This window comes from Misgurnus anguillicaudatus, chromosome 1 (genome assembly GCF_027580225.2).
Source record: "Misgurnus anguillicaudatus chromosome 1, ASM2758022v2, whole genome shotgun sequence".
NCBI classification, from domain to species: Eukaryota; Metazoa; Chordata; class Actinopteri; order Cypriniformes; family Cobitidae; genus Misgurnus; species Misgurnus anguillicaudatus.
Genome location: NC_073337.2, coordinates 3297044 through 3324541, shown reverse-complemented (window position 1 = coordinate 3324541; position 27498 = coordinate 3297044). Strand labels below are relative to the sequence as shown.

The following is a 27498-nucleotide window of genomic DNA, read 5'->3' as shown; positions in this document are numbered from 1 at the left end:
TAAGCAAAAATAGACATTTTTTATATCTCGTGACCAGTAGGGGGCAGTGTGACGAAATGGTGCATGCACCCTCAGGTCATCACTGTTATGACATATACCAAGTCTCATATTAATACGCAAAAGTTTTGCGAAGATACAGGCTCAAACACATTTTGGCGTGCTCGCCCTCGCATTCTTTGATGCGTTATACGACAACGGATAGGTCTACCGAAAAGCTTTTGATAACTTTTTGTCTAGAGTGTCTCTAGATGATGCATACCAAAAATCAAGCCAATCACACGAGCGCTCTAGGAGGAGTTCGAAAAAGTAGGTGTTCAATATAATTCAAAATGGCCGACAGGAAGTAGGTTTGACTCAGACATATTTTATACCGTCGGACTCAGCATGAGCCAAGGAATCAATTGAGTGAAGTCTTATGTCATAGTGGCAATTTAATCAAATGATATAAAGATTTTAAACAATTTATTTACATATCCTGACCACTAGGTGGCGCCGTCCTAAAGATTTATAGGTGCGCTCAGAACATGTCACCGATGAACCATGCCAAATTTCGTAGCGATACGCCATTTGGTTTGTGAAATACTGAACTTAATGAGAAAATTCAAAATGGCCGACACCCAAAATGTCCGACCGAAAACGGTTTGGTATCGTTTGACTCGGCATGCCTCAAGGAATCTAACAAGACCTCCTTCATGATTTTAGACTCAAGTTTGAAGTAGTTATAAGCGAAAATAGGCATTTTTCGAATCTCGTGACCACTAGGTGGCGCTGTGACGAAACGTTGCAGGCACCCTCAGGTCATGACTGTTATGACATATACCAAGTTTCGTGTCGATACAATAAAGTTTTGCGAAGATACGGCCTCACGTCCGTTTTGGCGTGCTCGCCGCCATATATGTTGTCAATTTATATGAGAACGCATTGGTCTATCAAAAAGCTTTTGATAACTTTTTGTCTTGGGTGTCTCTAGATGCTACATACCAAAGGACATGCAAATCGGACAAACGGTCTAGGAGGAGTTCGAAAAAGTAGGTTTTACGAAAAATTCAAAATGGCGGAAAGATGTGCATGACACAAATGACATCAATGTGTGCAATTGAATCATCATGAGCCAAGGATTCAGAGGAAACAAGAATTTAGTTTCTAGGACTCACGGGCCAGAAGTTATAAGCATGAACATAAGTGGATTTTTGGACTGTTGGTGGCGCTAGAGGGTTTGAGTCAGACAACCAATGTTGCTATAGTAACTTCTTAGACTGTCCTCTACATGTGTGCCAAATTACATAACTTTCCTACGTACGGTTCTATGGGCTGCCATTGACTTCAATGGAGGAAGAAGGAAGAAGAATAATAATAAGAAAACTAACAGATACAATAGGTGTCTACGCCACTTCGTGGCTTGACCCCTAATAATAAGAAAACTAACAATAACAAAGCGATACCGGGGTCAAGCCAAACATGGCAAAAAATGATTCATACGTGATGACTGTCATAATTTAAGATCTAAGTTTGCATTAGTTTTATGAAAAAATAGCAATTTTTTGTATCTTGAGACCACTAGGTGGCGCTTTGCCGAAACAATAGATGGTGCCTCAGGTCTTGACTGTGATGACACATACCAAATTTAGTGTAAATACAATAAAGCGATACGGAGATATAGCCTTAAATGACTTGACCACTAGGGGGCACTGACCAAATAATAAATTATGACTCAGGTCTTGATTGTGATGACACCCACCAAATTTGGTGTAAATACAATAAAGAGATGCAGAGATATAGCCTTAAATGACTTGACCACTAGGGGGCACTGACCAAAAAATAAATTGTGACTCAGGTCTTGATTGTGATGACACCCACCAAATTTGGTGTAAATACAATAAAGAGATGCAGAGATATAGCCTTAAATAACTTGACCACTAGGGGGCACTGACCAAAAAATAAATTGTGACTCAGGTCTTGATTGTGATGACACCCACCAAATTTGGTGTAAATACGATAAAGAGATGCAGAGATATAGCTTCAAATCTCTTGACCACTAGGGGGCACCGGAAAGTTTACAAGTCCTCCCAGAACATGTTGCTGATGAACCATACCAAGTTTCATAACAATACGTAATTGCGTTTCTGAAATACTTGAACTTAAAGAAAAATTCAAAATGGCCGACACACAAAATGGCCGACCAAAAACCATTTGGTATCGTTTGACTCGGCATGCCTCACGAAATCTAACAAGACCACTCTCATAATTTTACATTCAAGTTTGCAGTAGTTATAAGCAAAAATAGACATTTTTTATATCTCGTGACCAGTAGGGGGCAGTGTGATGAAATGGTGCATGCACCCTCAGGTCATCACTGTTATGACATATACCAAGTCTCATATTAATACGCAAAAGTTTTGCGAAGATACAGGCTCAAACACATTTTGGCGTGCTCGCCCTCACATTCTTTGATGCGTGATACGACAACGAATAGGTCTACCAAAAAGCTTTTGATAACTTTTTGTCTAGAGTGTCTCTAGATGATGCATACCAAAAATCAAGCCAATCACACGAGCGCTCTAGGAGGAGTTCGAAAAAGTAGGTGTTCAATATAATTCAAAATGGCCGACAGGAAGTACGTTTGACTCAGACATATTTGGTACAGTCGGACTCGGCATGAGCCAAGGAATCAATAGAGTGAAGTCTTATGTCAGTGTGGCAATTTAATCAAATGATATAAAGATTTTAAACAATTTATTTACATATCCTGACCACTAGGTGGCGCCGTCCTAAAGATTTATAGGTGCGCTCAGAACATGTCACCCATGAACCATGCCAAATTTCGTAACCATACGCCATTCGGTTTGTGAAATACTGAACTTAATGAGAAAATTCAAAATGGCCGACACCCAAAATGGCCGACCGAAAACCGTTTGGTATCGTTTGACTCTGCATGCCTCAAGGAATCTAACAAGACCACCTTCATGATTTTAGACTCAAGTTTGAAGTAGTTATAAGCGAAAATATGCATTTTTCGAATCTCGTGACCACTAGGTGGCACTGTGACGAAACGTTGCAGGCACCCTCAGGTCATGACTGTAATGACATATACCAAGTTTCGTGTCGATACAATAAAGTTTTGCGAAGATATGGCCTCACGTCCGTTTTGGCGTGCTCGCCGCCATATATGTTGTCAATTTATACGAGAACGCATTGTTCTATCAAAAAGCTTTTGATAACTTTTTGTCTGGGGTGTCTCTAGATGCTATATACCAAAGGACATGCAAATCGGACGGACGGTCTAGGAGGAGTTCGGAAAAGTAGGTTTTACGGAAAAATCAAAATGGCGGAAAGATTTGCATGACACAAATGACATCAACGTATGCAATTGAATCATCATGAGCCAAGGATTCAGAAGAAACAGGAATTTAGTTTCTAGGACTCACGGGTCAGAAGTTATGAGCATGAACATAAGTGGATTTTTGGACTGTTGGTGGCGCTAGAGGGTTTGAGTCAGACACACCAATGTTGCTATAGTAACTTCTAAGACCGTCCTCTACATGTGTGCCAAATTTCATAACTTTCCTATGTACGGTTCTATGGGCTGCCATTGACTTTAATGGCGGAAGAACAAGAAGAAGAATAATATATAATAATAATAATAATAAGAAAACTAACAATAACAATAGGGTTCTACGCCCCTTCGGGGCTTGACCCCTAAAAAGAAAACTAACAAATACAATAGGGGTCTTCGCCCCTTCGGGGCTTGACCCCTAATAATTATTATTATTATAAAAAGAAAACTAACGGATACAATAGGGGTCTTCGCCCCTTCGGGGCTTGACCCCTAATAATTATTATAAAAAGAAAACTAACAAATACAATAGGGTTCTACGCCCCTTCGGGGCTTGACCCCTAATAAGAAAACTAACAATAACAATAGGGTTCTACGCCCCTTCGGGGCTTGACCCCTAATAATAAGAAAACTAACAATAACAATAGGGTTCTACGCCCCTTCGGGGCTTGACCCCTAATTATAAGTACCTATGCTTCATAGTTTTCTTTATTTTACTTAATAATAAAAGATAATGAATTTTAAACTGAAGTTACTGAACCAATCATATTTTTATTAATATAAGTACATACATTTATATAATACGTATAGAAGTCTTTTTTTTAACACAGTGAGTGCCTCGCCACCAACCTGACTCCTTCAGGCGACTGACTGTCACTGCCAGCACTTTCAACTGTCCTCTGCTGCAACTTTCGATCTACTCTATAAAACAAAAAGGCGACAAAAAGGTCCTATTGTCTTTATGATTAAGAGGGGCTGGACACACCAAAACTTTTACACGCGGCTGAAAAAGCCTTGAGGACGCCGAATGCCAGCTGTTTTTCAACCGAGCGCTTTGGTAGCTGGCTGTGATACTTCAGCTGTGAGCCGGTTGGTTGCTGTGGTAATGTCCCGCCCCTCCTCCACTGTAATTGGACGGCCCTGTGAAAACTGACATTGACGAGCGGACGGAGCGTTTCACTCAAAGTTTAATATTTTTGAACCCCGAGCGCCGGATTTCAGAGCGGAAAAACCCCGCTAGCTGCTTGCTTATTTGAAAAACGCAGAGTTTCCATTATAATCAATTGAAAACATGCGCCGGCTGCAGGCATAAAAGCTTTGGTGTGTCCAGCCCCAGCTTCAGGATAATTTTCGGGACAATTAGAGCAGGATTCGGGATTCGGGACAGCAGCTTAGATTTCGGGACTGTCCCGAATTTTTCGGGACTTCTGGTCACCCTATATGAGATTTACCTGCTCTCTTCAGTCCTCCTTTGAAAGAAAATGGCGGTAAAATCCCTGACAGGAAATGTTTAGTGGAGGCGTGGCTTGATTTACACAGCTCAGTGTGAAATCTGGTAACACCCTTGTTTTACACTGACACTGTCGTGGATATAACACTGGCCTAGCAATGGCAGTGTTATTTTATTACCAGATAGTGTTAAAACAGCATCAACACTGTGTATTTAACACCATCCCTGAAAATTTAACACTGGTGATTTTGCTGTGTAGCCTGTTCCATTTACGTGTTTTCCGAATGCTAAAGAGGAGCCTCGCCTAGCCTCTGAAGGACCCTACTGAAAATTCCAGCTAAGACCAGTATAAGCTGATATCCGGTTTTAGCTCATTTGAGGTGTCAATAGCTGGTGTAAGATGGTCCTCCCAGCCTGGCACAGCTGGTCAAGCTGGTGGGTCAGCTGGTCTTCCAGCCAGACCATCTAAGTCCAGCTAGACGAGCTTAAATAGTGACCAAAACACAGCTAGACCAGCTTGCTACACCAGTAAAACCAGCTAAAACCAGCTCACCAGCTTATGCTGGTTTTAGCTGGATTTTTCAGTAGGGGAAGTATGAGAAACAGCTCCTGTTGCACATCGATTCCAGGAAACATGTTGGTCAACCCAGAAACCGTAGCAAAACCATACTGGGTTGAACTTGAATTGGTCCCTCCCTTGCAAAAATTAACCATGGTTTTATTGTGGTAAAAGTGTAGTAACCATGTTTTTGGTGTATTGATTGCTATTAGTAAAACCATGGTTTAACTAAGTTTTTTTTTTGTTATTTTGTGGTTACCATGGTTTTATTACAGTAACCATGGATTTTTTGGTTTTAACTGTATTAAAACCACGGTTAATTTTCGGGCTGATCAACCAATCAAAATAAAGTACACTGATTGCACACAGAAGGGAAACATCAAGTCTGAAAGATTAAAAAATGTCGAAAACTATATTGCGCATTTACTAATTGTAACTAAGCAAACACTATAAAAATGCTTGGGTCAAAAAGAGGCAAACACAACCCATTGGGTTATAATTTAACCTATGCTGGGTTGTTTAACCCAAAATGCTGTATCTAACCCATTGTTGGGTGAACTGTGAACATTTTCTGGGTTAATTTAACCCGTCTGGACAATGAATAATGAAATAATGGATTTTTTTGTATTGTAAAGTACTTAGTTATCATAATGAAACTAATTGCTATGCACTTTTCAAATTGCTGTTGTCATTTTAAGAATTATTTTGTAATATCCTCATTTGAGAAGATGGGGAAAATTCTTTTATTTCAATAGTTGCATGTAAGAAAGGTTTTGCAATGATGCAAATAAAATGTGTATCTCATAAAGCAGGAGAAAATATTTTCTGTTAAAGACAACTGTCAGTTAAATTACATTTACATTTGTGCATCTGGGGGCGTATTACAGAAAAGTCCTAACTTTAAAATCTTATCTTAACTGTTTGGTAACCACGGTAATTTCAGTTAGGACCTCATTTAAGACAAAAGCTATTACAGAATGATGTTCCTAAATGCATTATCTTATCTTAACTGCAGATAGGAAAGTGATATTACAGAAGCATCCTAACTTGACAAAACATCCTAAAAACGGTCTTAACTTTAGGGTAACCTCACAGGTGTCCTAACTTAAAACTTTAATGAGAGCCAGCTGAAACAATCACATTATGATAGAGCTGCGGGAGAATGACATTACATTTTTAGCAAAGTGGAGGATGAAAAACATCAATGTTTGTTTTTGGATTACTCTTTGAATGTTTTTTACCTTTACACATTCACATAATCACAATGTTTCTCACTAGAGCGATCTTTCAATTTCTGTCATCCCTCATTATTAAAAAACAGTTATCTTATCCGTGAACACTTGATGGGATTATAGTGAATACAGTACACACTTGACTCAGCATCTATTTCTTGTCATGTCTCTATCAAATGTTGAAATGTACAATAGTATCCTAGCACTTAGGAAGAATAATTTTTGTAAGTCAAATTTGCTAAATGTTTAAATTGAATGGTAACTGATAGATGATGTGCTAAAACACTAATACAAAAAACACAGACTATGATTACTATGAATTTAATAAAATGTATTTTTCTGGCCCATTGAAATTAAAAGGACAATTCTTTTGTTTACTGTAGCAGCAGCTCACGCATTGCTGGTTGCTTGGTAACAGACATGACAGTTGATAGCCGAACATGATTAAGCGATTTGGGATTTTCTAACTAGAGATGAGATAAGATTTGGTGAGATAAGATGAGAATCCTAAATCAATTTAAGATTTGCTTCTGTAATATGAATTTGTGAAAAATCTTAACTTAACACATCATATCTTAAGTTAAGACCTAAGATAGAAAGTTTCTGTAATACGCCCCCTGGCAGCCATTTTTATCCAAAGCAACTTAAAGGGGTATATATTAAATCAGTATGTACTGTATGTGTTACCTGGAATTAAACCTACAACTTTGTACCATTACCCTACAAGCTGAGCTACAGGAACAGTGTTTGATGCAATGGTAATGCAACAATACTTAAAAAATGAGTGGAGTAAAAATTCTTATGATCTGATGTACAGAATTATAAAAGATAAAAGTACTAGTTAAAAAATTAAACTTATTTGTAAAAGCTAATAACTCACCCAAATTAACATTTTCCTCAAAGTGATTTTTCTCATTCAAAATAAATGTTTATGAAAGGTTCTTTGGTTGCATAAAGAATCTTTAACATATACAGAAACTTTCTGTTGCACAAAACAGGATATTTGTAGTAAGAAATGTTGTTCATGCTATTAAAAGGTAAGTTGTAAGATATATTGACTGAAAGTCTCTTTGGAGAACTAAAAATGGTTCTAATATAGCATCACTGCTGCTGATAACCATTTTAAGTTCCATTATTTTAAAGCATGCACTTAATATTTAATATTCAAAAAATATATATTTTAAGTATATAATCAGAATAGGCTTTTGTCTGGTCTCGAAAAACCTGATTTTGTTTGGATTGTTTGTATTTTTGTTTTTAATGAATCCCGGCTTGCACTTTATTGAGGATTTGTTAGACCACAACGTACAGTGCCCTCCACAATTATTGGCACCCCTGTTTAATATGTGGTGGAGGACTTCTAAAAATTCTCCTTTTTATTTAAACAACATAGAACCCAAATGCAAAAAAAGACAAAAATCCAACCTTTGATTTAAGTACATTACTTTGGTGGTAAAGAATTTACACATTTAGAAAAAAAAAACTTGAAATTATGCGTTCCACAATTATTGGCCCCTGATATTAATACTTTGTACAACTCCCTTTTGCCAACATGACAGCACTTAATCTCCTCCTATAACATTTCACAAGATTGGAGAACACAGAGAGAGGTTTTCGATTGGGTTGAGGTCTGGGGACTGAGATGGCCATGGGAGGACCTTGAGTTTGTTACTGCTGAACCATTTTTGTGAAGATTTTGCCACATATTTTGGATCATTATCCTGCTGAAAGCCCCAATGACGACCCATCTTCAGCTTTCTGGCAGAGGCCCTCAGGTTTTTATTTAAAATGTCCTGATAGTTCAAAGCATTCATAATGCCATGCACCCTAACAAGGTTCTGAGGGCCTTTGGAAGAGAAACAGGCCCACAGCATCACAGATCCTCCACCATACTTCACGGTGGGCATGAGGTGCTTTTCGGCATACTCATCTTTTGTTTTACGCCAGACCCACTTAGTGAGTGTTTGTTGCCAAAAAGCTCAATCTTAGTCTCATCTGACCAAAGCACATGATCCCTGTTGAAGTTCCAGTACCGCTTAGCAAACTCCAGATGTTTACGTTTGTGAGAAAAGGCTTTTTCCGTGCATGCCTCCCAAACAGCTTGTTGGCATAGAGGTTCTGATAATTGTTATGGAGACTTTGGTGGCTATTTTCTTGTAGCCATTGCCTGACTTATGAAGGTCGACACACATCTGCCTTACTTGAATGGTGTGTTCTATTGTCTTTGCCATGATGACAAATGGGTAAGAGAATTAGACCTCTTTGTCACGTCATATTTATACTCCAGGGAAACAGGAAGTCATGAATTACTAATTATAACTTCCTAGATACCCTGACCAACTTTAGCAACTACAGAAAAATATATTTAAAACTTTTTTAAAATTATTTTTCATAGGAATTGTTAGGGGTGTCAATAATTGTGGAACGCATGATTTAAAGTTTTTTTTAAAATTCTTTACCACCAAAGTATTGTACTTAAATCAAAGGTTGGATTTTTTTCTTTTTTTGCATTTGGGTTCTATGTTGTTTAAATAAAAAGGAGAATTTTTAGAAGTCCACGACCACACACCAAACAGGGGCGCCAACAATTGTGGAGGGCACTGTAAATGACTGTCTAGTTCTCAATAATCATTGATGCTTACAGGAAATCCTACAAAAAAGAGAAGAAGAAGTAATAATAAAAATGAAAGATAAAAACTGTTTTTCAATATTACAGCGGATGTGTTTTTAACCTCAATGAACCCAACAATGAAGCAATTTATCCTAAGAAGGAAATAACATGATGTGGTAAGATATAAAGTTTGAGTAATTGTTAGAGAAATGCCCATTACAACAGGGAGAAAAACAAATAGATGGATGGACAGATAGAATAAAATGATTTCTATATTATTACTGTTGAAAGAAAAAACAAGAACAACACGTGTTACCACAAGTACACTGCAAAAAATGGTGTGTTAATTTTTTACACATTGTGTGTGTCATGCCATTTAAGGCGATATTTCATGTTAAAATAAATTAAAGGGAAAACACAAGTTGTGTTAAAAACAGTTACGGAGTAACGGGTTACAAAGTAATTCCATTACTGTAATTCCACTACTTTTAGCGGTAATGAATTACATACTACACTATACTAACTAACACCTTCTGTGTTATTATTTATTGTGCCGCTCACCACAGTCCTGCGATGTTAAATCAGAAATGTCCTGTCTGCAACTTTGAAACCCTTTACTCCCGTCACTGTTTTTAACACAACTTGTGTTGTCCCTTTTCTTATTTTAACATGAAATAACGCCTTAAATGGCATGACACAAACAATGTGTAAAAAATGTACACATAATTTTTTACAGTGTAAGTTGCATGATTTATCATGAGTCCTCGGTTTCCTAAATTTGGGTTTCAGGAATGGAAATTTACTGAACATTTAGAAACTTAGATTGCCGATGTTGTCATTGATGCTCATGTGCTTAATGTGCAATTTTGTATTGGCTAATAAACTGTCACTATAAAAGGACTAGTTTAATACAGAAACTATAGTGCATGGATTAAATCCAGCATCTACAGTATAACATCTAAAGATCCAGGAAACATGAAGACTACTGCAGTTTTTGCTCTGTGTTTCATATGTTTCAGGTAAGTCCTGATCTACAATATTAAAAATGTTGTTGATCATAAAAATATTTCTTGAAAATTCAGTGGTGTCACAATAAACATTTTGCTTTCCCTCTAGTTACAGTCTGGCCATCAGCTCTGTGGATGATGTGTATGAATATCTGTGGGAGAAGAATAAAGACATTGCCATTAAGACACTCGATGTGGACTTCCTGAGACAAATGGAGAATGGTAGCCTGCAGGCAGAGCGATACGTCAACTTCACCATACAGGACATCAACTATCTTCTCAAAGTGACCAAGATGTTAAAGAAAATGAGCGCAAAAGTATCCCAGCCTGAACTCAGGGACTTCATGAATAAAAGATATTCAAGTTACAAAAGCTTTGCAGACTACATGCTCAAGCAGTACTTTTTCAAGGTAAGAGAAACTTTCAGTTTTCATTTTAAATGCATTGAAGATGGAATTCAATTGACTCTCATTTCTGCAGGGCGAACCCTCCATCCAGCAAACTCCAGCTATGGAGAAGTATCTGTCGTTTTACAAAAAATTGACGGCAGGAGATCCATTATATTTTGCTGTTGGTCTTCTGCCCTGCGCTAGACTCTGGCTGTGGCTGGCAAATAATCTCAAAATACCTCCAACCAATGCCTACTACAACTGGAGAATGGAGAATGTGAACGGTCACCCTGAGAAGCATTACAAAGCTCTGCTGAACACTTATCTCAACACACCCGAGAAAGTGATAAAGGCTAATACTGTATTTCGTACACAGATGCAACATGAGCATGATTTCTTTTTTACATCTTAAATGTTTGATTGTTGGTTTATGTGTAGTACAGTAAAAAGCAGTACTGTGATGGTTCTATGTAATTTTTTTTAAAAACCACACTTAATAAAAAGTGCAATTATTTCCCAAATATTATATATAATTATATAGCAAATATAATATATTTAATTTATATTCCATGGGATTTTTTTTAACTATTTCAAAACCATACATGTGTAATGTCCATATATTATAATAAATGACATACTTTCCTCATCTCTAAAAAGTTCCATTTGTTGTTTTTGCAGTGGTATATTGAACATTTATAATTATTTCTCTTATTAGAAGACAACCAGAAAATAAAGGAAATTTGTATGCAGTATTTTCAATCAGAAAAAAAGTGCCAAGAGAGGTCAAACTAAATACCGACTTTTACCTAAAAAAGCCATTGTGTTCTGAAAATGTTGATTTTTGTAATAAAGTGAATATAAATATATGGTCATTAAACTTTACTAAAACAAAGTTAAACTGAACGCAGCCATAACCCCGCCCTTCCGTTTTAGGAAAGAGTAGGAAAGGAAAGAGATGTGTCTAAAGAATATACTAAAATCTGAATAAACTGATTTACAATAAAAAAATTACAATATCTCTCTTCTATGAATACGAACTAAATATAACTAGTTTTATTCAAATTGTATTAAAAATGCAAAATTTAAATTTTCCGAATAAAAACCCTCTCCGGGAAACCGCCCCAAAGAGTTTATCTAAAAGAAATAAGGGTTGTGGCTGGAAGGGATACAGCAACTGCCAAAATCTCGTGAAATCTCGCCGGCTGATCGCTAATTTCATCATCCCCAAACCTAACCCTAAACCAAACATCTCGCGAGATTTGGCCTCGGCTGTAGGTCCTCTAGCCAGATCTTATAAATCCCACAAGTAATGGTAAAACAATAAAAAATCTGATATACAAAGAGATATACTCAATCTGTAAAAATAATTCGAAATAAAATTATAATAAAATATAATAAATGCGTCACACTTCTCAATTGGAAGGCTGCAGCTGCATACGTCATCAAGCCTGTTTTTAAGCCAACTGAGCATAACATTCGCAAGTCATAAGTATATTACAACAATTTACGATTAACTAAGATTAATCGTTTTGAGAATCGGCCTTTTACTATTTTTGATTTTACTGTTAAAAACCGACACGGTCGCGGTGTGATGACGTCACATACATACTTTGAAACTCGCCCCTTTCTTTAAACGCTGTAAACAAGTTTGTTCTCATCATTTATTTTTAATAAGTGTTTCTAAATACATTAATTCTTTAAAGGACTTTGAAACTGAAATACAAATGTCCGCTTGTGTGTTATATAACATGTAGGGCAAATAGCAATGAACTTTAACCCAGTTACGCAAAACACACAGTCAGTCAGACCCTGCTGCTGCTGCGAAGTCAATTTGTCAGTCAGTGTTGTCGATTAACACAAACCAGAATAATTTCCCCGCACTGAAAGATGTCGTCCCGGGCCGCAGACAGACTGAAGGTGGTTTTAAATCATCTGGATCGATCACACAGTGAAATTGTATCCTTTAAACGATCGTTTCTGTTGCATTTGCACAGCGAGCTGCTCCTTTTCTTTGGATGCTTATTAAAGTGTAGCGCTTACAGACTGCAACATTAATGCATTATAATAAACAACAGTGACATTGTAACATTCAGTTTTTCTTTGTTGTTTCAGGATGCCACGACTCTGGTTGTTGTGGTCATTAATGCCTATTTGATTAATGGTTTCTGATTATTATGAGTGAAAATCATTCAGTATATCTTATAAATAAAGCAGATTGGTTAATGTGTTATTGCTTCGACATATGAACTTTAACATGTATGACTTAGCGTTCGTCCTTCACCTCTGCGCAAAATGTTTCATATCATCATCATCATCCTCATCATCCTCAACCCTTTAGGTAAGTTGAATGACTTTCATGCATGTTCTTATGTATTTGTCAAATAAAGATGCAGTACATTCATGTTCATTCATGTACATTCATGGAAGACTATATCTCAAAAGATAAAAAAGTCAATTTGCCATTATTTGCCTTATGCCAGTTGCATAAGGGCTTGTTTATTTGATGAATATCTTTATTACCCATAACACTTTAGTGTTATCAATTGTTTTATTGCTCTTGGGTGCACAAGGACGACAACACAAACGCGTGTATCCACACTGGAATACAGTAATGCAATGATTATGCACAGCTACATACAGCAATGAGACTTTAGATTTGACACAAACACCAAAACGTGATAATGGAAACAAACTGTTTTCCCTGTGATGTTTTTGCATTGTGGCTTGTCTGCAGATACACTTTCGACACAGACATCCTGACTCCAGAACAGAGGCAATCTTATGAAGACAATGGTTTCATTCTCATCCGAAACCTTGTGTCAGAAGAAGATATTGAGAAATACAGGAAGCAAGATCAGCACACAATGATGCATTTATTCATTTGCTATACTTTCAAAAAAGTGTGCTGTTTTATAAAAATTGAAACACAATGGGTGGGTTACCAAGTTTACCTTTGCTGTACTTTGCTTTAAAATCAAATTCTGAAAGTTTGCATGCTTTGAAATCCACAAAAAATACAGAGTAGAGTTCGAGTCAATCTTTAACAGTATATCTGAATTTGTTTGACAGGAAGGCATTTGAACAGGTTTGTAAGAGAGAAGTGAAGGTCCCTGGTTTAGTTATAATGAAAGACGTATCGATCGCTAAATCTGAGTTTGTTGAGGGTGAAAAGGCTGTGACCAAACTTCAGGACTTCCAAGAAGTTCCAGAACTCTTCCGGTATTGCACGTTACCTCAGGTAACCACATATACACAAAGTACTTAAAATTTAATAAACTCACTACAACAATAGCTGCATTTCCATTACCTTTCAAATTGTGCAGATTGAAATTGCGAATTGAAAATGTCAGTTTCGCAAAAACATCAATATTGGAATTTTTTACGCTCACATAAGGTAGTTCAAAAAGTACCGAGCCCTTAAGGTGACATTGGAGTAAGGGAGATCTGAAGTTTAGTTTCACGTGCGCATGTTGTGTCAAGAGTTTTTACGTGCGCGCAAAACTAAACTTTATTTTTTTCTTCATGTCCCCTTAGGGGCTCCGTAATACAGAGATTATATTGTAGGCAATTCAAAAAGAGAATACATTGCAAAACTACATTGGAAACAGTGGATGTACGTAAAAGTCACATGATCATTCTTTAAAGATGCAAAATCGCATACTATAACCTCCCAGAAACGCTTCATACAATATAATAAACCTAACAACATCTGTCATCGGCATGATTTTTAAAATTACTTTCCACAAGAGGAATATGTTTTAGTCACATACAATTGTTTAAAAGAAAACTCCATCTGGAATAGTTTTTGTCGACATTTAGAAAATATTGCAAATGTTTAGCTCAAATCTGTAACGGGAAACCAAACTAATGACACGATGTGGCGGATTCCTAGTTCAAGACTAAATTGTGAGTTGTCCTAACTAAAATCAGGTTGCACTGACTTGATTTAAATTATATCAGTGTCATTGTTTTGTCTTAAAATGCACACCAGAATTGTTTATTGTAAGATATGTTTGTAAAAACGACTTATATAAATAAGGACTAGTCCTGGCTTAATCTAATCCCTGTCTAGGAAACTGCCCCAATATGTTTTTCTCTTTAGTCTTGTATAATTATGTAATTTGTGAAATGTTGCCATCTGATCATTCAAATGCTTTACTTACAGATCCTAAAGTATGTTGAATGTTTCACTGGACCCAACATCATGGCCATGCACACTATGCTTATCAACAAGCCACCTGATACAGGTAAGAAACACTCATGCCATAATTTACCGCAAACGTCATACTTGCAACACACAGTTCAATGCATACTTGTGTACATTTCCTAGGTAAGAAGACCTCTCGCCATCCCATGCATCAGGATTTACACTATTTCCCCTTCCGTCCCGCTGACCGCATTGTGTGCGCATGGACGGCAATGGAGAAAGTGCACCGTCAAAACGGCTGTCTCGTCGTCCTACCGGGATCACACAAAGGCACTCTACAGGAACATGACTACCCCGAGTGGGAGGTGAGAGGGAGGATGTGGTTACATTGAGAAAATCATCAATTATCAGCCAATCACATGTAGTTTTTTCATTTTCCGCCAGGGTGGGATAAATAAGATGTACCATGGGGTGCGTAACTATAACCCGAACCATCCCAGAGTACACTTGGAGATGGAGAAAGGAGATACTGTGTTTTTCCATCCCGTGCTGATCCACGGCTCTGGAATGAACCAGACAGAGGGCTTCCGGAAGGTTTGTATGCATGCATGTGTGTGTTGTAGATCAGGGGTCTCCAACCTTTTTTGTGAGCTACCACAGCGGATAAAACAACCTGGAGGGCTATTTTTGACATGGTCTACTTTTTTTTATTTGTTTTATTATTGTTTAAAATGCATAAAAGAAGCCAAGCTTATATAAAAAATATGTAATAAATAAATAAATATAAAAATTGAGGTTATTAATAGGTAGTGCTTTGGCGGGCAACTCAAAGACTCGTGCCCGCGGGCACCATGTTGGAGACGTATGTTGCAGAAGCACAAGTTTTGTCTCCCCGTGAAAAGGTTTATTTTAACGATAAGGCCAATTGATTGTACATTATCCCAGTTAATATTATTAATGATTTAAATGTATTACTAAAAATGATAACATCATTATTTTTAAGAGAAAGAGAGAGCATGGATCAATATTGCATTTTGAGGAAATGTGTTGGCTGGAACAGTTAATTTATATCTGACTCCTGAATGTACTGTATATTTCAGGTAGATGAGAATGACATTTCATTCTTGTTATAATTTGTGTATTTTTCTCAGGCCATCTCGTGCCACTACGCCAGTGCTGACTGTTATTACATTGATGTGAAGGGAACAACTCAGGAGAACATCAGCAATGAAGTTAAGGACCTTGCATTCAAGAAGTACGGTATTGATTCGGTCAACTTCCAGGTGTGTTTCAAGTCGAAGTCACTCTTAACTTCTTCGTAACCCTTTATCTGAGGTTGCTGGACAACCTGCATGGTTAAGCTTTGCAGTCAATTTGGGATGTGAATGATGCTTAATTGTTTTGTGCATTCATGTGTGTGTTTTATATGCAGGACACCTGGGCTTTGCGTGGACGTCTGGTTCAGGGAGAGAGAGTATCGATGTGATTTGCTTGAATCCTCATCAGAGTACAGCTGCAATAGTTAACTGTAATTTGTTATTTAGTCGATTTTTCTATCATGATTTTATGCAAATTACAAACTCTGTCCATCAGGTGGTGCTGTACAATTTAAAACCTTACTTAACCTTACTAGTAAAAAATGTTGAAGCACTGTAAGTGCCTGGATCCTAATTCATAACTATCAAAATAAAAATGAATGCCAGACATTATAAAATCGTTTTAATGCTGGCAAAATGTCTTGCATATTGTTAAAAATTAACTTTATTAATGTAGCATAGGTCCTGCATTTTGCAGATTGAAGGTAAAGTTATGGGAGGCAAATGTTTTCCTATAAAATATGACACTATTATACAGTAATTAAAATGCTATTTTTCTTTTCTTGACTTACAGACTAATTTTAAAATAATAGATATATATATATATATTTTTCCATGTACTACATTAAATACATTTAATGAGCTAATGAATATTGTGCGTCTTTTTGTCTCATAGTCCTGTGGGTCTTTGTGTCACTTACTTGTCTTTTTACTGATATCAGGCAGTTCTGGTTTTCGTTACCAGCTTCGATTTAGCAGATATGAGGTAAATAAACATATTTCACAACTTATTTACATATTTACCAGCTTAGTGCGGTCCAAAACTTTGATCATGCTGATTAAAAACAGAATAAGTGGGGTTTTTAAGACTAAGCACACAATCTTGTTTATTTTTGTAGCTACACCCACACACACATATAATAAATACCATATGTGCTCATTCTGTGCCTCTATTTAAATCAGATCGCTTCAAGCTGAAATTGTCAAGCACACTAAACACAAATGACTATTTATACTATTTTTAAAGTTACTCAGGGTACAAACTCCCCAAGACTTATTCTTTTCTCAACACCACACCTATTCATTTTATTCAGATTTATTTAAACGTATTTCTGTAGGCTTTTACAAATTTGCAGTAAAGCAGCTTTAAAGTAAATACATATTTGTGCAGGCAGTATTGACATGAGGAAAAAAGAAGCTTATATATGTTATTATTGCAAAATACATATAGTCTACGTTAACAATAAAAACTGCATAAACAACTTCTAAAGAGTTTGGTTCCAAAACGAGATAACTCTCATAATAAATCTTGTTTTTTGATTCCAATTAATATTATTGAAACTGCAGTTGGTTTGTTTTGAACACAGCTAAGTAGCACACTAAAAACTTGATAACATAATAATAAACATGTTTGACAAACATATTAAAAACGGAGTTATCTCATTATGGAACCCAACTCTTCATCTGTAGGTCTGAATCAGACTGTTATATTCATAGTGCTATTAAGAGGGCACACTAAGGCAGCTGACTTGTTGCCTCGCTGCCTCATGAGGCAATGACTTCGGAGGCATGAAGGCAGCTCAGAGAAACACTTTCGGACACACTTTAAAGGCAGCGTATTTGAAATATTAACAGAGAGAGCCTTTGTGATAACTTATTACATATTTGAAAACTACAATACTAATTTCTCGCTAGAAATGCAATTAAAAGATGTAAAAGTGAAAATATAAATTTATTTACACTAAATTTGTGCTCCAGCCGCTTTCTTGGCCGCCATTTTACTTTTCCGAACTTGTCCAGGCTCGACCAATCACATTCTCATTGAACGCCCGCATAGAATTGTGGGACAGGAAAATTGGAGGTATCTCAGGAGTCAGGAAGTAAACAAACATTGGATTCGGACATGCCTTGATGCCTTCCTGCTTTGGAATGCTGCCGCAGAAGGCAGCAATTTAGAGTTTTCGGAGGCAGCCAAAATATTGTCAAAAGTTTTGGGTCACCTCTCCGAATCATTGAATTCAGGTGTTCCAATCACTTCCAAGGCCTCAGGTGTATAAAACCAATCACCTAAGCATGCAGACAGCTTTTACAAACATTTGTGAAAGGGTCTTTCTCAGGAGCTCAGTGAATTCAATTGTAGGTCGCCACCTGTGCAAAAAGTCCATTCGTGAAATTTCCTCACTACTGAATATTCCACGATCAACTGTTAGTAATATTATAACAAAATGGAAGCATTTGGGAACAACAGCAACTCAGCCATGAAGTGGTAGGCCATGTAAAATCACAGAGCGGGGTCAGCGCATGCTAAGGCACACAGTGCACAGAAGTCGGCAACTTTCTGCAGAGTCAATAACTACAGTACTCCAAACTTCGTGTGGCCTTCAGATTAGCTCAAGAACAGTGCGTAGAGAGCTTCATGGAATGGGTCTCAATGGCCGGGCAGCTGCATCCAAGCCTTACCAAAGTCAATGCAAAGCGTCGGATGCAGTGGTGTAAAGCACGCCACCACTGGACTCTAGAGCAGTGAAGTCGTGGTCTCTGGAGTGAGTGACGAATCTCGCTTCTCTGTCTGGCAATCCGATGGACGAGTCTGGGTTTGGCGTTTGCCAGGAGAACGGTACTTGCCTGACTGCATTGTGCCAAGTTTGGTGGAGGGGGATTATGGTGTTTCAGTGAAAGGACTCTTAATGCTTCATCATACCAAGACATTCTGGACAATTGCATGGTTTGGGGATGGCCCCTTGCTGTTCCAACATGTTTGTTCACTAGTGCACAAAGCAAGGTCCATAAAGACATGAAAGAGCGAGTTTGGTGTGGAAGAACTGGATTGGCCTGCAACCCAATATTAGACCGAAGACTACTAGCGAGAGGCCTTCTCGTCCAAAATCAGTGTCTGTCCTTACAAATGTGGTTTTAGAAGAATGGACAAAAATTCCCATAAACACACCCGTAAACCTTGTAGAAAGTCTCCCAATAAGAGTTGAAGCTGTTATAGTTGATTCTTCTTTAACAAAGCATTCACATAAAATGTCAAGTAAATGTACCTATCCTGCAATAGTTAGTTTGTCCAAAACAAAGCATTAACATAACTCATATGTGTAATATACTTATGCCGCAATAGTTAGCCTGTCTGGAACCAAGCGGATTTTAAACCAAAATACTGTATGACGCATTACATCCTTGACCCCGAGGACAATGAGACAAACAGACCCAGTTCCTGATGCTGTTAAGGTCATCACACCACTGATCTACTGGCTGTCCTTCACCGTGATGCCCAGCCGATGCCTGACCAGTGATCACCGTCTAAACTAGTTTAATCCGCCTACCCGTTTCATATCCCTATCGTATCTCTCGCAATGGTTTTTCTTCTTCTAGGAGTTTTCCCACAGGGTTTTTCTCCTAGGGGTTTATTTCATCCCATGGAAAGTCAGCCAACATTGGCTTAACTTAGCACTTTCCTGTATACGTTACATTATTACTACGCTCGCTTGTACGGTTTACTATTAGCCGCTGTATTCTGCTTCTTATATTATCTATCGATTTTTCTGTGTTTTCCCCTACATCTATTAATGTAAAGCTGCTTTGAAACAATTAACAATTGTGAAAAGCGCTATATAAATAAAATTTAATTGAATTATAGCTGCAAAGAATGGGCCAACTCCAAATGAAACCCTATGGATTAAGAATGAGATGTCATTCCGATTCATGTGCATATAAAGGCAGGTGTCCCAAAACGTTTGGCAATATAGTGAATAGGTCTCTTCTTTAGCATCGGTCATAAGTGATTCTCCAGAGCGAAGAGATTTTGATGGGAAAACCTTTGGGACAGCAAAGATATTTTACATGCCGTGGTTTGTTCTGTGATATGTGTGTGTATGATGAATAAAACCTGGAGATTGGTACTGTAGAGGTGTCTACTGTTTTCTGGAATGTCGGCCAGGATCCAGACATTAAAGAATCCATTTACACAGCCTGAAAAAAATGTCTCGTAAAAGCAAATGTACACCCTACAGCCAAACCACACTACAAAGGGCAAATCATTGGTACAATGCAAGTTTGTTTTTGTAGCCTAATTTAACTTTCAAAGTGTGGATAAAGCGAGACAGAAGCCACAGTATAAATTCTTTACAGCACTCAAAATCACTTTCTCTTCCTTTAAACAGACAGTCTGTCTGTTTTTCATTTCCTTTTGACTTTCTCCAAATTTGTGTTACTCTGGTATTCATTTATTCTCTTTCTGTCAGTCTTTCACTTTTAGACACATTCTTGCACCGTGTCTTTCCAATGAGAATTATGGGATCAGTTAACAATAAATTAATAACTGCTTTAATGTAATATGTGACCCTGTCTGTGAAATGCAGACTGAAGACATGTTGCACTGTAAGAAAAAAGTTTTCAAAAAGTACACCTCTAAAGGTTGCATAATAGTTCCTTGATGGTACATATTCATATACAATATGAAGGCTTTCTATTGACTTTCATTGTTTTATAGATTTTATATAGAGACACAGAAAGATGGTTGAATGCATGGACGGATAAAAGTTAGACTGAAAGTCTTAATCTCATAAATCGCTCATCATTAACAGAATCTTTGATTTCAGTAAATAAGCAGAGGAATGCAGATGAATGCATTTATGATGACAGGTGAAGACGGTGCTATTGGAAGCGGCTTAATACTGATGAGTTGCTGCTATCACGCATACTTAATCTGTTTTTCATTTATTTAATAAGAATGGAAACCTGATGCCAAACATTTCTCCCTGCCAGATCTCAAGGTTTGGACAAAAAGAGTAAGTGGTGACAGTGTTCATATATGCACATGGAGGGTCTCGTGAAACCTATCACCCATTAGTGGGCGTGCAAGTGGGTGTGTACTGGGGTTCTGTGTCTACCCCTCTCGTCCCTTTGCTTTGCTTTGCTTTACCTCTCTATTTCTTTCTTTCTCTCTCGCACACACACACATAGTCTATGGTCTCTTGGTTGTTCTTCTGATACCTGTATATAACTCTCTCACACACACACGTTCATCTTAAAGATGGTCTGGACTCGTGCACTTCTGCTGGCACTGCTGCCCACCATAGTCCTTTTGATTGGTGAGTATACCATCAGTGTGTGTACCAGGGTAAACATGAGGTAAGAAAGTATTATTTACAATTTTTGCATAATCCTCTATACCCATCCAATATTAAGTAATGCATTATAAATTAATTGTTGCAATTTTTATGTTAAATCAACTTGAATTTACAATTCCTTTCAACTTTCTTCACCAGTGAGAAGTTGCTATAAATTATGAAACTAAAGTTGAATTAGCTTAAATAATTTTTATAATTTATAGCAATTCCTCAGTAGTCAAGAAAGTTGAAATTGTAAATTTAACTTAAAAGCGTAAGTGCAACCATACATTTTGTAATACATTTTTTTTTAACTTTATTTATATGATATCCATCAAGCAACTTGAAATAATATTATAGCATTAGAGTTGTATACATAGGAGCATTGAAAAAAAAATAGTATAGATATATCATTTTCTTTTATGTTTATTAATAAATTTAAAACTTCCTGTGCTTTAATTGTAAAATGCACTGCTGAAGTTTGACAAGTAAAAAGTTGTATTTAGGAAAAGGGGGTAATGGACTCCTCATTTTCTCTCTCTTTCTCTCTTGCAGTGTTGGCGGGGGTTGAGAGTGCAGCCGTAAGAAATGGAAAAGAAAGCGAACCTAAGGGTAAGTTCAACACGCATGCAGGTAATTTTAGAATAAAAAAATGTATTACTTTATAAACTACCTTTCCAGAACTTAAAAGAGCTGGAAAAGAAGATATTTACTGTGGACCAGTTCTGTGGACAAATGTATTCCCAAAGTATAACCCCTAAAGTATACCCACACACGCATACTTCACATCCCTCAAACTCTCATCACTTTCACAGAATCATCGAAAAGTGTTTTCATGCCAGCGTCTGACGCCTCAAACTTCTTCAAACGCCGCAGTCGCAGATCCCCAAGTGATTATGAAGAGTACTATGGTAAGCACAATAATATTAATCTCTTGATTAAAGCTTGGAGGTTTGTGTAAGAAATGAATTAAACTTTTATTGTTTAAATCATAACTGCTGTGAGCTGTAACACACCAGCCTGTGATTAAAGTGAACTCAAAGACCTTCATCAGCTGTTGAATTACATTTCAAATTAAACCAAGCAAGGTTTTTAATATATACCATATTTATTCTGTGGTAATCGTAGGTATTACCATGGTAAATGTCCACAGTAGAATGATTGTAAAATATAAACGAGTATGAAACAGCACTGACTATACTGTTGTTGATCTCATGGCTGCATAAGTGTGTCTGTATTGTGTTGTTATTGTCAGAGATCACAGAAGACTGCTGAAGTATTACATATGAATTTAGCCTCCAATGTGTAGGTCTAGTAGGCCGTAAGGATCAATAGGACAATGTGGAACTCTTTCTCTTTTTCTCTCTCTCTCCTAACGGCATCAGGGCGTCCCATAGACTGAAAGCATGGAAAACGTTTACTAAAGTGCATTTTAAGCTGTCTGCGATGTGTGTGTGACTGTGCACTGCAGGTTGGAGGAGAAAAGCAGAATGGAATGTGCAGACACAGAACTCAACTAACCTTTCTCAAAATATAGTAAGAGAGAGAGAGCGAGAGATCAAAACGTGGATTATGTTTGGCACCAAACCCAATTCTTCTAATATTTATGAGCACAAGCTCTCTGTTTATGTGAATGTGTTACACTTTAATATGTTTATGAGCCTGGAAGATGTGTTTGAGCCTGTGTGTGTGTGTGTGTGTGTGTGTGTGTGTGTGTGTGGTACAGGTATAACATTACAATTTTTCCATTTGGCAAAGAATTTTATCCAAAGCGACTAACAGTGCATTCAATGTACAGAATAAAGGCACAAGAAGGTAGAAAAGTTTCCCTAGGATGGTACCTTTTCAAAAAGTACTGGTACCTCAAAGGTATATCTGTACCAGAATGGTACATATTAGGACCTTTTTAAAAGGTACCGTCCCAGTGACATCTTCTGAACCTTTATATAAGAATGTACATTTATATCAGTATGTGTGTTTTCCTTGGGAATCAAACCCATCACTACTGTGCTGCTAATATTGCAACAGTCTACCAATTGAAATATAGTATCCCTTATATAAGCCGTTATTTATAGCAGTAATTTCACTAAATAGACATTTAGCACACCATTTATCCAAAGTGACATATGGAAAAACAGATCTGCTGGTTTAGGATGGTCTCCCAGTTTGGCCAGCTGATGCTCTGCGTGTTTAGCTTGGGAGACCCGTTGGATTCTCTACTTTGCTCTACTACTAAGTCTCAAACTGTTTGAAAAACTCTATACCTATATCTAACAGTCCAAACAGATATAGTTGTTAAGACTAGGTAAGTCTGATAGACACTTTTTGGATATTCTAACTGTGGGTTCACGGCAGCTGCGTTTGAGGCATCAAATTCGCGTCTAGTTTTTCGCTTCAACATTTTGAGTTTACTTGCTTCATTCGCGCGTGAAATTCTAGTCATCAAAACATTCACGTGGAGGTTTGCATCATGGGAGGGGCTTCTGCGACTCCGCTCGCTTCCTGTAATCAGTAGTCACTGCTGGAGCAGGTTCCAGATTGGTTAACGCGGCGCATTTTCCCCAAAGTTCAAATTTTTCAACTCGCGTGTTTCTCGTCGCATTGCTCAATTCACACCATTCACGTGCTCTAGACTAGAGATCTTCTCGGGTCCAAAGAAATGTACCCGACCCGAAATGACCCGAATCACTTCATACCCGAACCCGACGTGCATAAATAAAAAAAATTTAAAGAAAGACCCGACCCGAGACAAACCCGAGAAAATTAGACCCGAGTCCGACCCGAACTAGTGAAAATTTTTTTTTAACCCGACTGGAACCGAATGTAAACAGCACTGACGTGTGTGCATTCTGCAGACCCACGCGCAGCAGTCAGACAGAAAGAAACTCCGGTGGCCTTGCAACCAATTTCGCGAGCTGCTCCATTCATTTTACTTTGTTATCTGACGACGACACCAACGTAACCACTAAAATGTACATTTATAATTGACTGACATGTTTGTCTCAACGAAAATGAACCTTCCGACAACCACACAATGTCGCAAGCGCTCTTGGCAAACAGATGAGAGGTTTGAAAAGGACATTGACGCACACAGGCGAGAGAGTTCGGGTCTTCTCGGGTCCGTTCAGAAAAAACACATTCATTTTTAAATTACCCGAGACCCGATGCCGCTATTATTGTACCCGACCTGTGTCCGAGGCACATGTGAAACTTTTAGACCCGAACCCGATCGGGTCTCGGGTCAGACCTCGGGTTTTCGGATATAAGTGGACCCGTGAAGACCTCTACTCTAGACGCGCGAATGAGGTGGAATCATGTCTATCACGCCGCGCTAAACGCCTTATTCGCGCCGCGAGACATCCAGACGCGCGTCAACGCATCTTCAAATTTACTTAACATTGAAATCACTCGCGCTTGATGCCTCTACCGCGGCTGGTGTGAACGCAGCATTATGCAGGGTTCACACCAGATGCGGCAATCGCGAGTGATTTACATGTTAAGTCAATGCAAAGACACGATTAGGCATCCTGCAGCATGAATGGCGCTGAAGGCGCTATTTGAACGTTGCCTCTGGAAAAATCTGACCTTCGGCGGATTTCCGCGCCGGGTTAACCAATCAGGACCTTGCTGTAGTAGTGACGTGATTACAGGAAGCGAGCGAAGTCTAAGCGGTGTCACAGTCCGCTCCCGGGACGCGAATTTCCGTGTGAATGTCTCGAATGACTAAAATGTCATGCGCCAATGAAGCGAGTAAACGCAAATGTTCATGCGTCCAACTATGCACAAACGCGCGTTTTTGCCGCCTCTACCGTGGCTGGTGTGAATGCACCATTAGGTTGCAATTTCTTTACACCTCTCATTTTCAATGTGCAAGCTGTTGCTCCAAGATGTGTGTTAAATGAGTAAATGTAAACAACCATGGTCATGTCAGATCTGGTTCTATAGCATCAGCTTAACTCAATGACTTTTGCCCTTATGACTTAGCACATCATTAAAATTTCACAAACAAGAGACTGTAAAAAAGACTGATTTGTTGGTTCAACTTAAGTTACCTGGTTGCCTTAAGGTTTTGAGTTAATTCAACATAAAAATATAAGTGAAGTCAAAAAAGGTCTGTTAAATGTGCCAACATTTTTTTTAGGGGACATTTCATAAGACTTTTTTAAGATGTCAAGTAAATTTTGTATATGAAGTTTTAGCTCAAAATACCACATAAATAATTTAATATAACATGTTTAAATTGCCACTTTGTAGCTGTGAGGAAAAATATGCAGTTTCTGGGTGTGTCCTTTTAAATGCAAATGAGCAGATGAAATGCAAACACTGAGTGCCATAATGGCTGGCGACTATTTTCTCCCTCTCTCTGCACTAAATGGCAGTGTTGTGGTTGGATAGTGCAGATTTGTTTTGGGGGGGGGGGGTATTGTTGTAATAAGACTCGCTTTTTCCATGTTTAAGTGCTATAATTGGCTCCCCAGTGCTTGAAAATGTAAAAACACAATAACCCAGTAACTAAGTTTTGGTAAACCATTCTTTGCAAGCATGTGAAAAATACCCTTGTGATGTCAGAAGGGGATAATACCACCCCTTAATCTGCACTATCCAACCATGGCACTGCCATTTAGTGCATAGATCAACTCATTGCATTTAAAGGGACACACCCAAAAACGGCACATTTTTGCTCAAAGTGGCGATTTAATTATTTATCTAGATGGTATTTTGAGCTAGAACTTCACATATTTAGTCTGGGGACAACAAAGATTTATTTTCTTAAAAAGGTTAAATGTCCCCTTTAAGATAACCAGGTAACTTACTTTTTTAAGTTGAACCAACTTTTATTTACAGTTTTAAGTAATGTAGGTGAACACTGACTGTATCTTTAAATATGTTGTGTGTCTCTGCAGAGCAGCGAGTGAAGGTGTCCACAAATGAGAGGAGGAGAGAATATTTAGAGGAACAAACTACAGAGTATGAGAACTATTTAGAGGAGGACCGTAATGGTGAGAATGATCCGTCTTCATGATTATTTTTGGCTACCAGAAAGAGAAAGATCTTAAACGTTCCCTCAACTGGATCAAGATCACAGACCTGCGATTTACTGAATTGTTTAATTAATGAGAGGTTGGCGACAGTGATCGCTTTCTTAAAATGTTATTTAATCTATCAGACACCCTCTTTAAGTCTTAATATAAATTTGCAGTTTGGATTTGTCTTTGTATTAACAGAGCAGCACGAGAGAAGCAGAGAGAAGACCGAGCAATACAGAGAATTTAACTACGATGGGCAGTACCCACGATACCCTCACCATCGCTACTACGCCTGAGAGACCCTCAGCTGGTTAAGTTGGTTGAAGGAATGACTTCAAGATCAAGTTAATGACCATGACATAACATAATTATTCAAAACATATAAGAACTTAAGCATTTAAAAACCTTAACACAGATAATAGGGAGTGTGCGTTCGAAATTATATTTTTGTGCTGTTATGACACCGTTTTATCATTTCACATCAATCATCTTAAATGTAATACTTTACTATTGGACTTTATATTGTCCTGTCAAAACTTTTCATCATCTTTCTTTAAAGAGTAAGTGTATATTCCTTTCTCACGCTGTAAAAAAGTTAGTTCAACTTAAAAAGTAGGTTACCTGATTTTTGAGTTAATTCAACTTAAAAAGTAAGTTACGTGGTTTTTGAGGTAATTCAACTTAAAGGTGTCATACAATGTAAAACTGTATTTACCATATGGCACAGATAGCATATAGCACTAACTAGCATTTAAGCTAAAGTTCTACTATTGATGTTACAGTTACGTTTTAAAGGTCCATACTGGAAAAAAACACAAACTTACTCAGAAACGACCATTTTCAATCTCTGAATAATTGATTGTTCCTCAAAACCTGATAAACATAAGGTCTATGTACACACACAGAGCTACCGAAATAAGCCGCTTTGAGAAACAGCCAATCAGAGCAAAGCTCACCATTATTATTCATGACCCTTTCAAATAAGGTAATAATAGACCATTTCATTCAAAAGGCAAATCCTAAGGTTATAAATGAACATGTATCCATTTCTGGATATTTTTTGCACTTAATAAAGCCACAAACCTTCTATGTAGATATTAGAGAACAACTTAACAGATTGTATCAATGCATTCAATGGCACCAAAATACTAGTTGACAACTCTTTACTTTAATATCACGTAACTTACTTTATAAAATGAAACCAATTTTTTTACAGTGCACAGTCATCTGTATTTGTGTGTATGAATAAAGATATTTCTCCTTATTTTCTACATTTGTGATAATTGCACTTTTTTAGCGTTGGAGAAAAAAAGAG

At 37.6% G+C, this 27498-nt stretch overlaps 3 protein-coding genes and 1 long non-coding RNA gene across 4 annotated transcripts in view; 3 read left to right on the top strand and 1 right to left on the bottom strand.

The window, feature by feature from the left end:
• Nucleotides 1-5039, bottom strand: part of LOC129434221 (uncharacterized) — a 125297-nt gene extending 120258 nt beyond the window's left edge. Inside the window, exon 1 of the long non-coding RNA XR_012357646.1 lies at nt 4786-5039. This is a non-coding gene — a long non-coding RNA (uncharacterized lncRNA). The remainder of the gene's footprint in view (nt 1-4785) is intronic.
• A 5012-nt stretch (nt 5040-10051) lies between these two features.
• LOC129432354 (uncharacterized) lies at nt 10052-11096 on the top strand. Its single transcript, XM_073853268.1, has 3 exons — nt 10052-10205; nt 10303-10603; nt 10674-11096. The coding sequence occupies exons 1-3, from the start codon at nt 10162-10164 to the stop codon at nt 10992-10994; spliced, it is 666 nt and encodes a 221-aa protein (XP_073709369.1). The 5' UTR covers nt 10052-10161; the 3' UTR covers nt 10995-11096.
• A 1107-nt stretch (nt 11097-12203) lies between these two features.
• Nucleotides 12204-16692, top strand: phyh (phytanoyl-CoA 2-hydroxylase). The gene is made up of 9 exons (XM_073853267.1): nt 12204-12538; nt 12850-12920; nt 13317-13431; nt 13656-13820; nt 14748-14829; nt 14913-15094; nt 15174-15323; nt 15881-16012; nt 16162-16692. Exons 1-9 carry the CDS (start codon nt 12470-12472, stop codon nt 16213-16215), a joined length of 1020 nt encoding a protein of 339 aa, XP_073709368.1. The 5' UTR covers nt 12204-12469; the 3' UTR covers nt 16216-16692.
• Nucleotides 16693-20540: 3848 nt separating this feature from the next.
• Nucleotides 20541-26983, top strand: ucmaa (upper zone of growth plate and cartilage matrix associated a). The gene is made up of 5 exons (XM_055190655.2): nt 20541-21138; nt 21712-21768; nt 21972-22067; nt 26061-26156; nt 26382-26983. The coding sequence occupies exons 1-5, from the start codon at nt 21081-21083 to the stop codon at nt 26477-26479; spliced, it is 405 nt and encodes a 134-aa protein (XP_055046630.1). The 5' UTR covers nt 20541-21080; the 3' UTR covers nt 26480-26983.
• The last annotated feature ends 515 nt before the right edge of the window (nt 26984-27498 follow it).

Coding starts and splice junctions, on each gene's coding strand:
- phyh (XM_073853267.1), top strand. CDS start 12,470: ATGTCGTCCCGGGCCGCAGACAGACTGAAGGTGGTTTTAAATCATCTG. Junction 12,921..13,316: donor CATCATCCTCAACCCTTTAG/GTAAGTTGAATG, acceptor GCTTGTCTGCAG/ATACACTTTCGACACAGACA. Junction 15,095..15,173: donor ATGACTACCCCGAGTGGGAG/GTGAGAGGGAGG, acceptor ATTTTCCGCCAG/GGTGGGATAAATAAGATGTA.
- LOC129432354 (XM_073853268.1), top strand. CDS start 10,162: ATGAAGACTACTGCAGTTTTTGCTCTGTGTTTCATATGTTTCAG. Junction 10,206..10,302: donor CTGTGTTTCATATGTTTCAG/GTAAGTCCTGAT, acceptor CTTTCCCTCTAG/TTACAGTCTGGCCATCAGCT. Junction 10,604..10,673: donor TCAAGCAGTACTTTTTCAAG/GTAAGAGAAACT, acceptor TCATTTCTGCAG/GGCGAACCCTCCATCCAGCA.
- ucmaa (XM_055190655.2), top strand. CDS start 21,081: ATGGTCTGGACTCGTGCACTTCTGCTGGCACTGCTGCCCACCATAGTC. Junction 22,068..26,060: donor TGATTATGAAGAGTACTATG/GTAAGCACAATA, acceptor GTGTCTCTGCAG/AGCAGCGAGTGAAGGTGTCC. Junction 26,157..26,381: donor TTTAGAGGAGGACCGTAATG/GTGAGAATGATC, acceptor TTGTATTAACAG/AGCAGCACGAGAGAAGCAGA.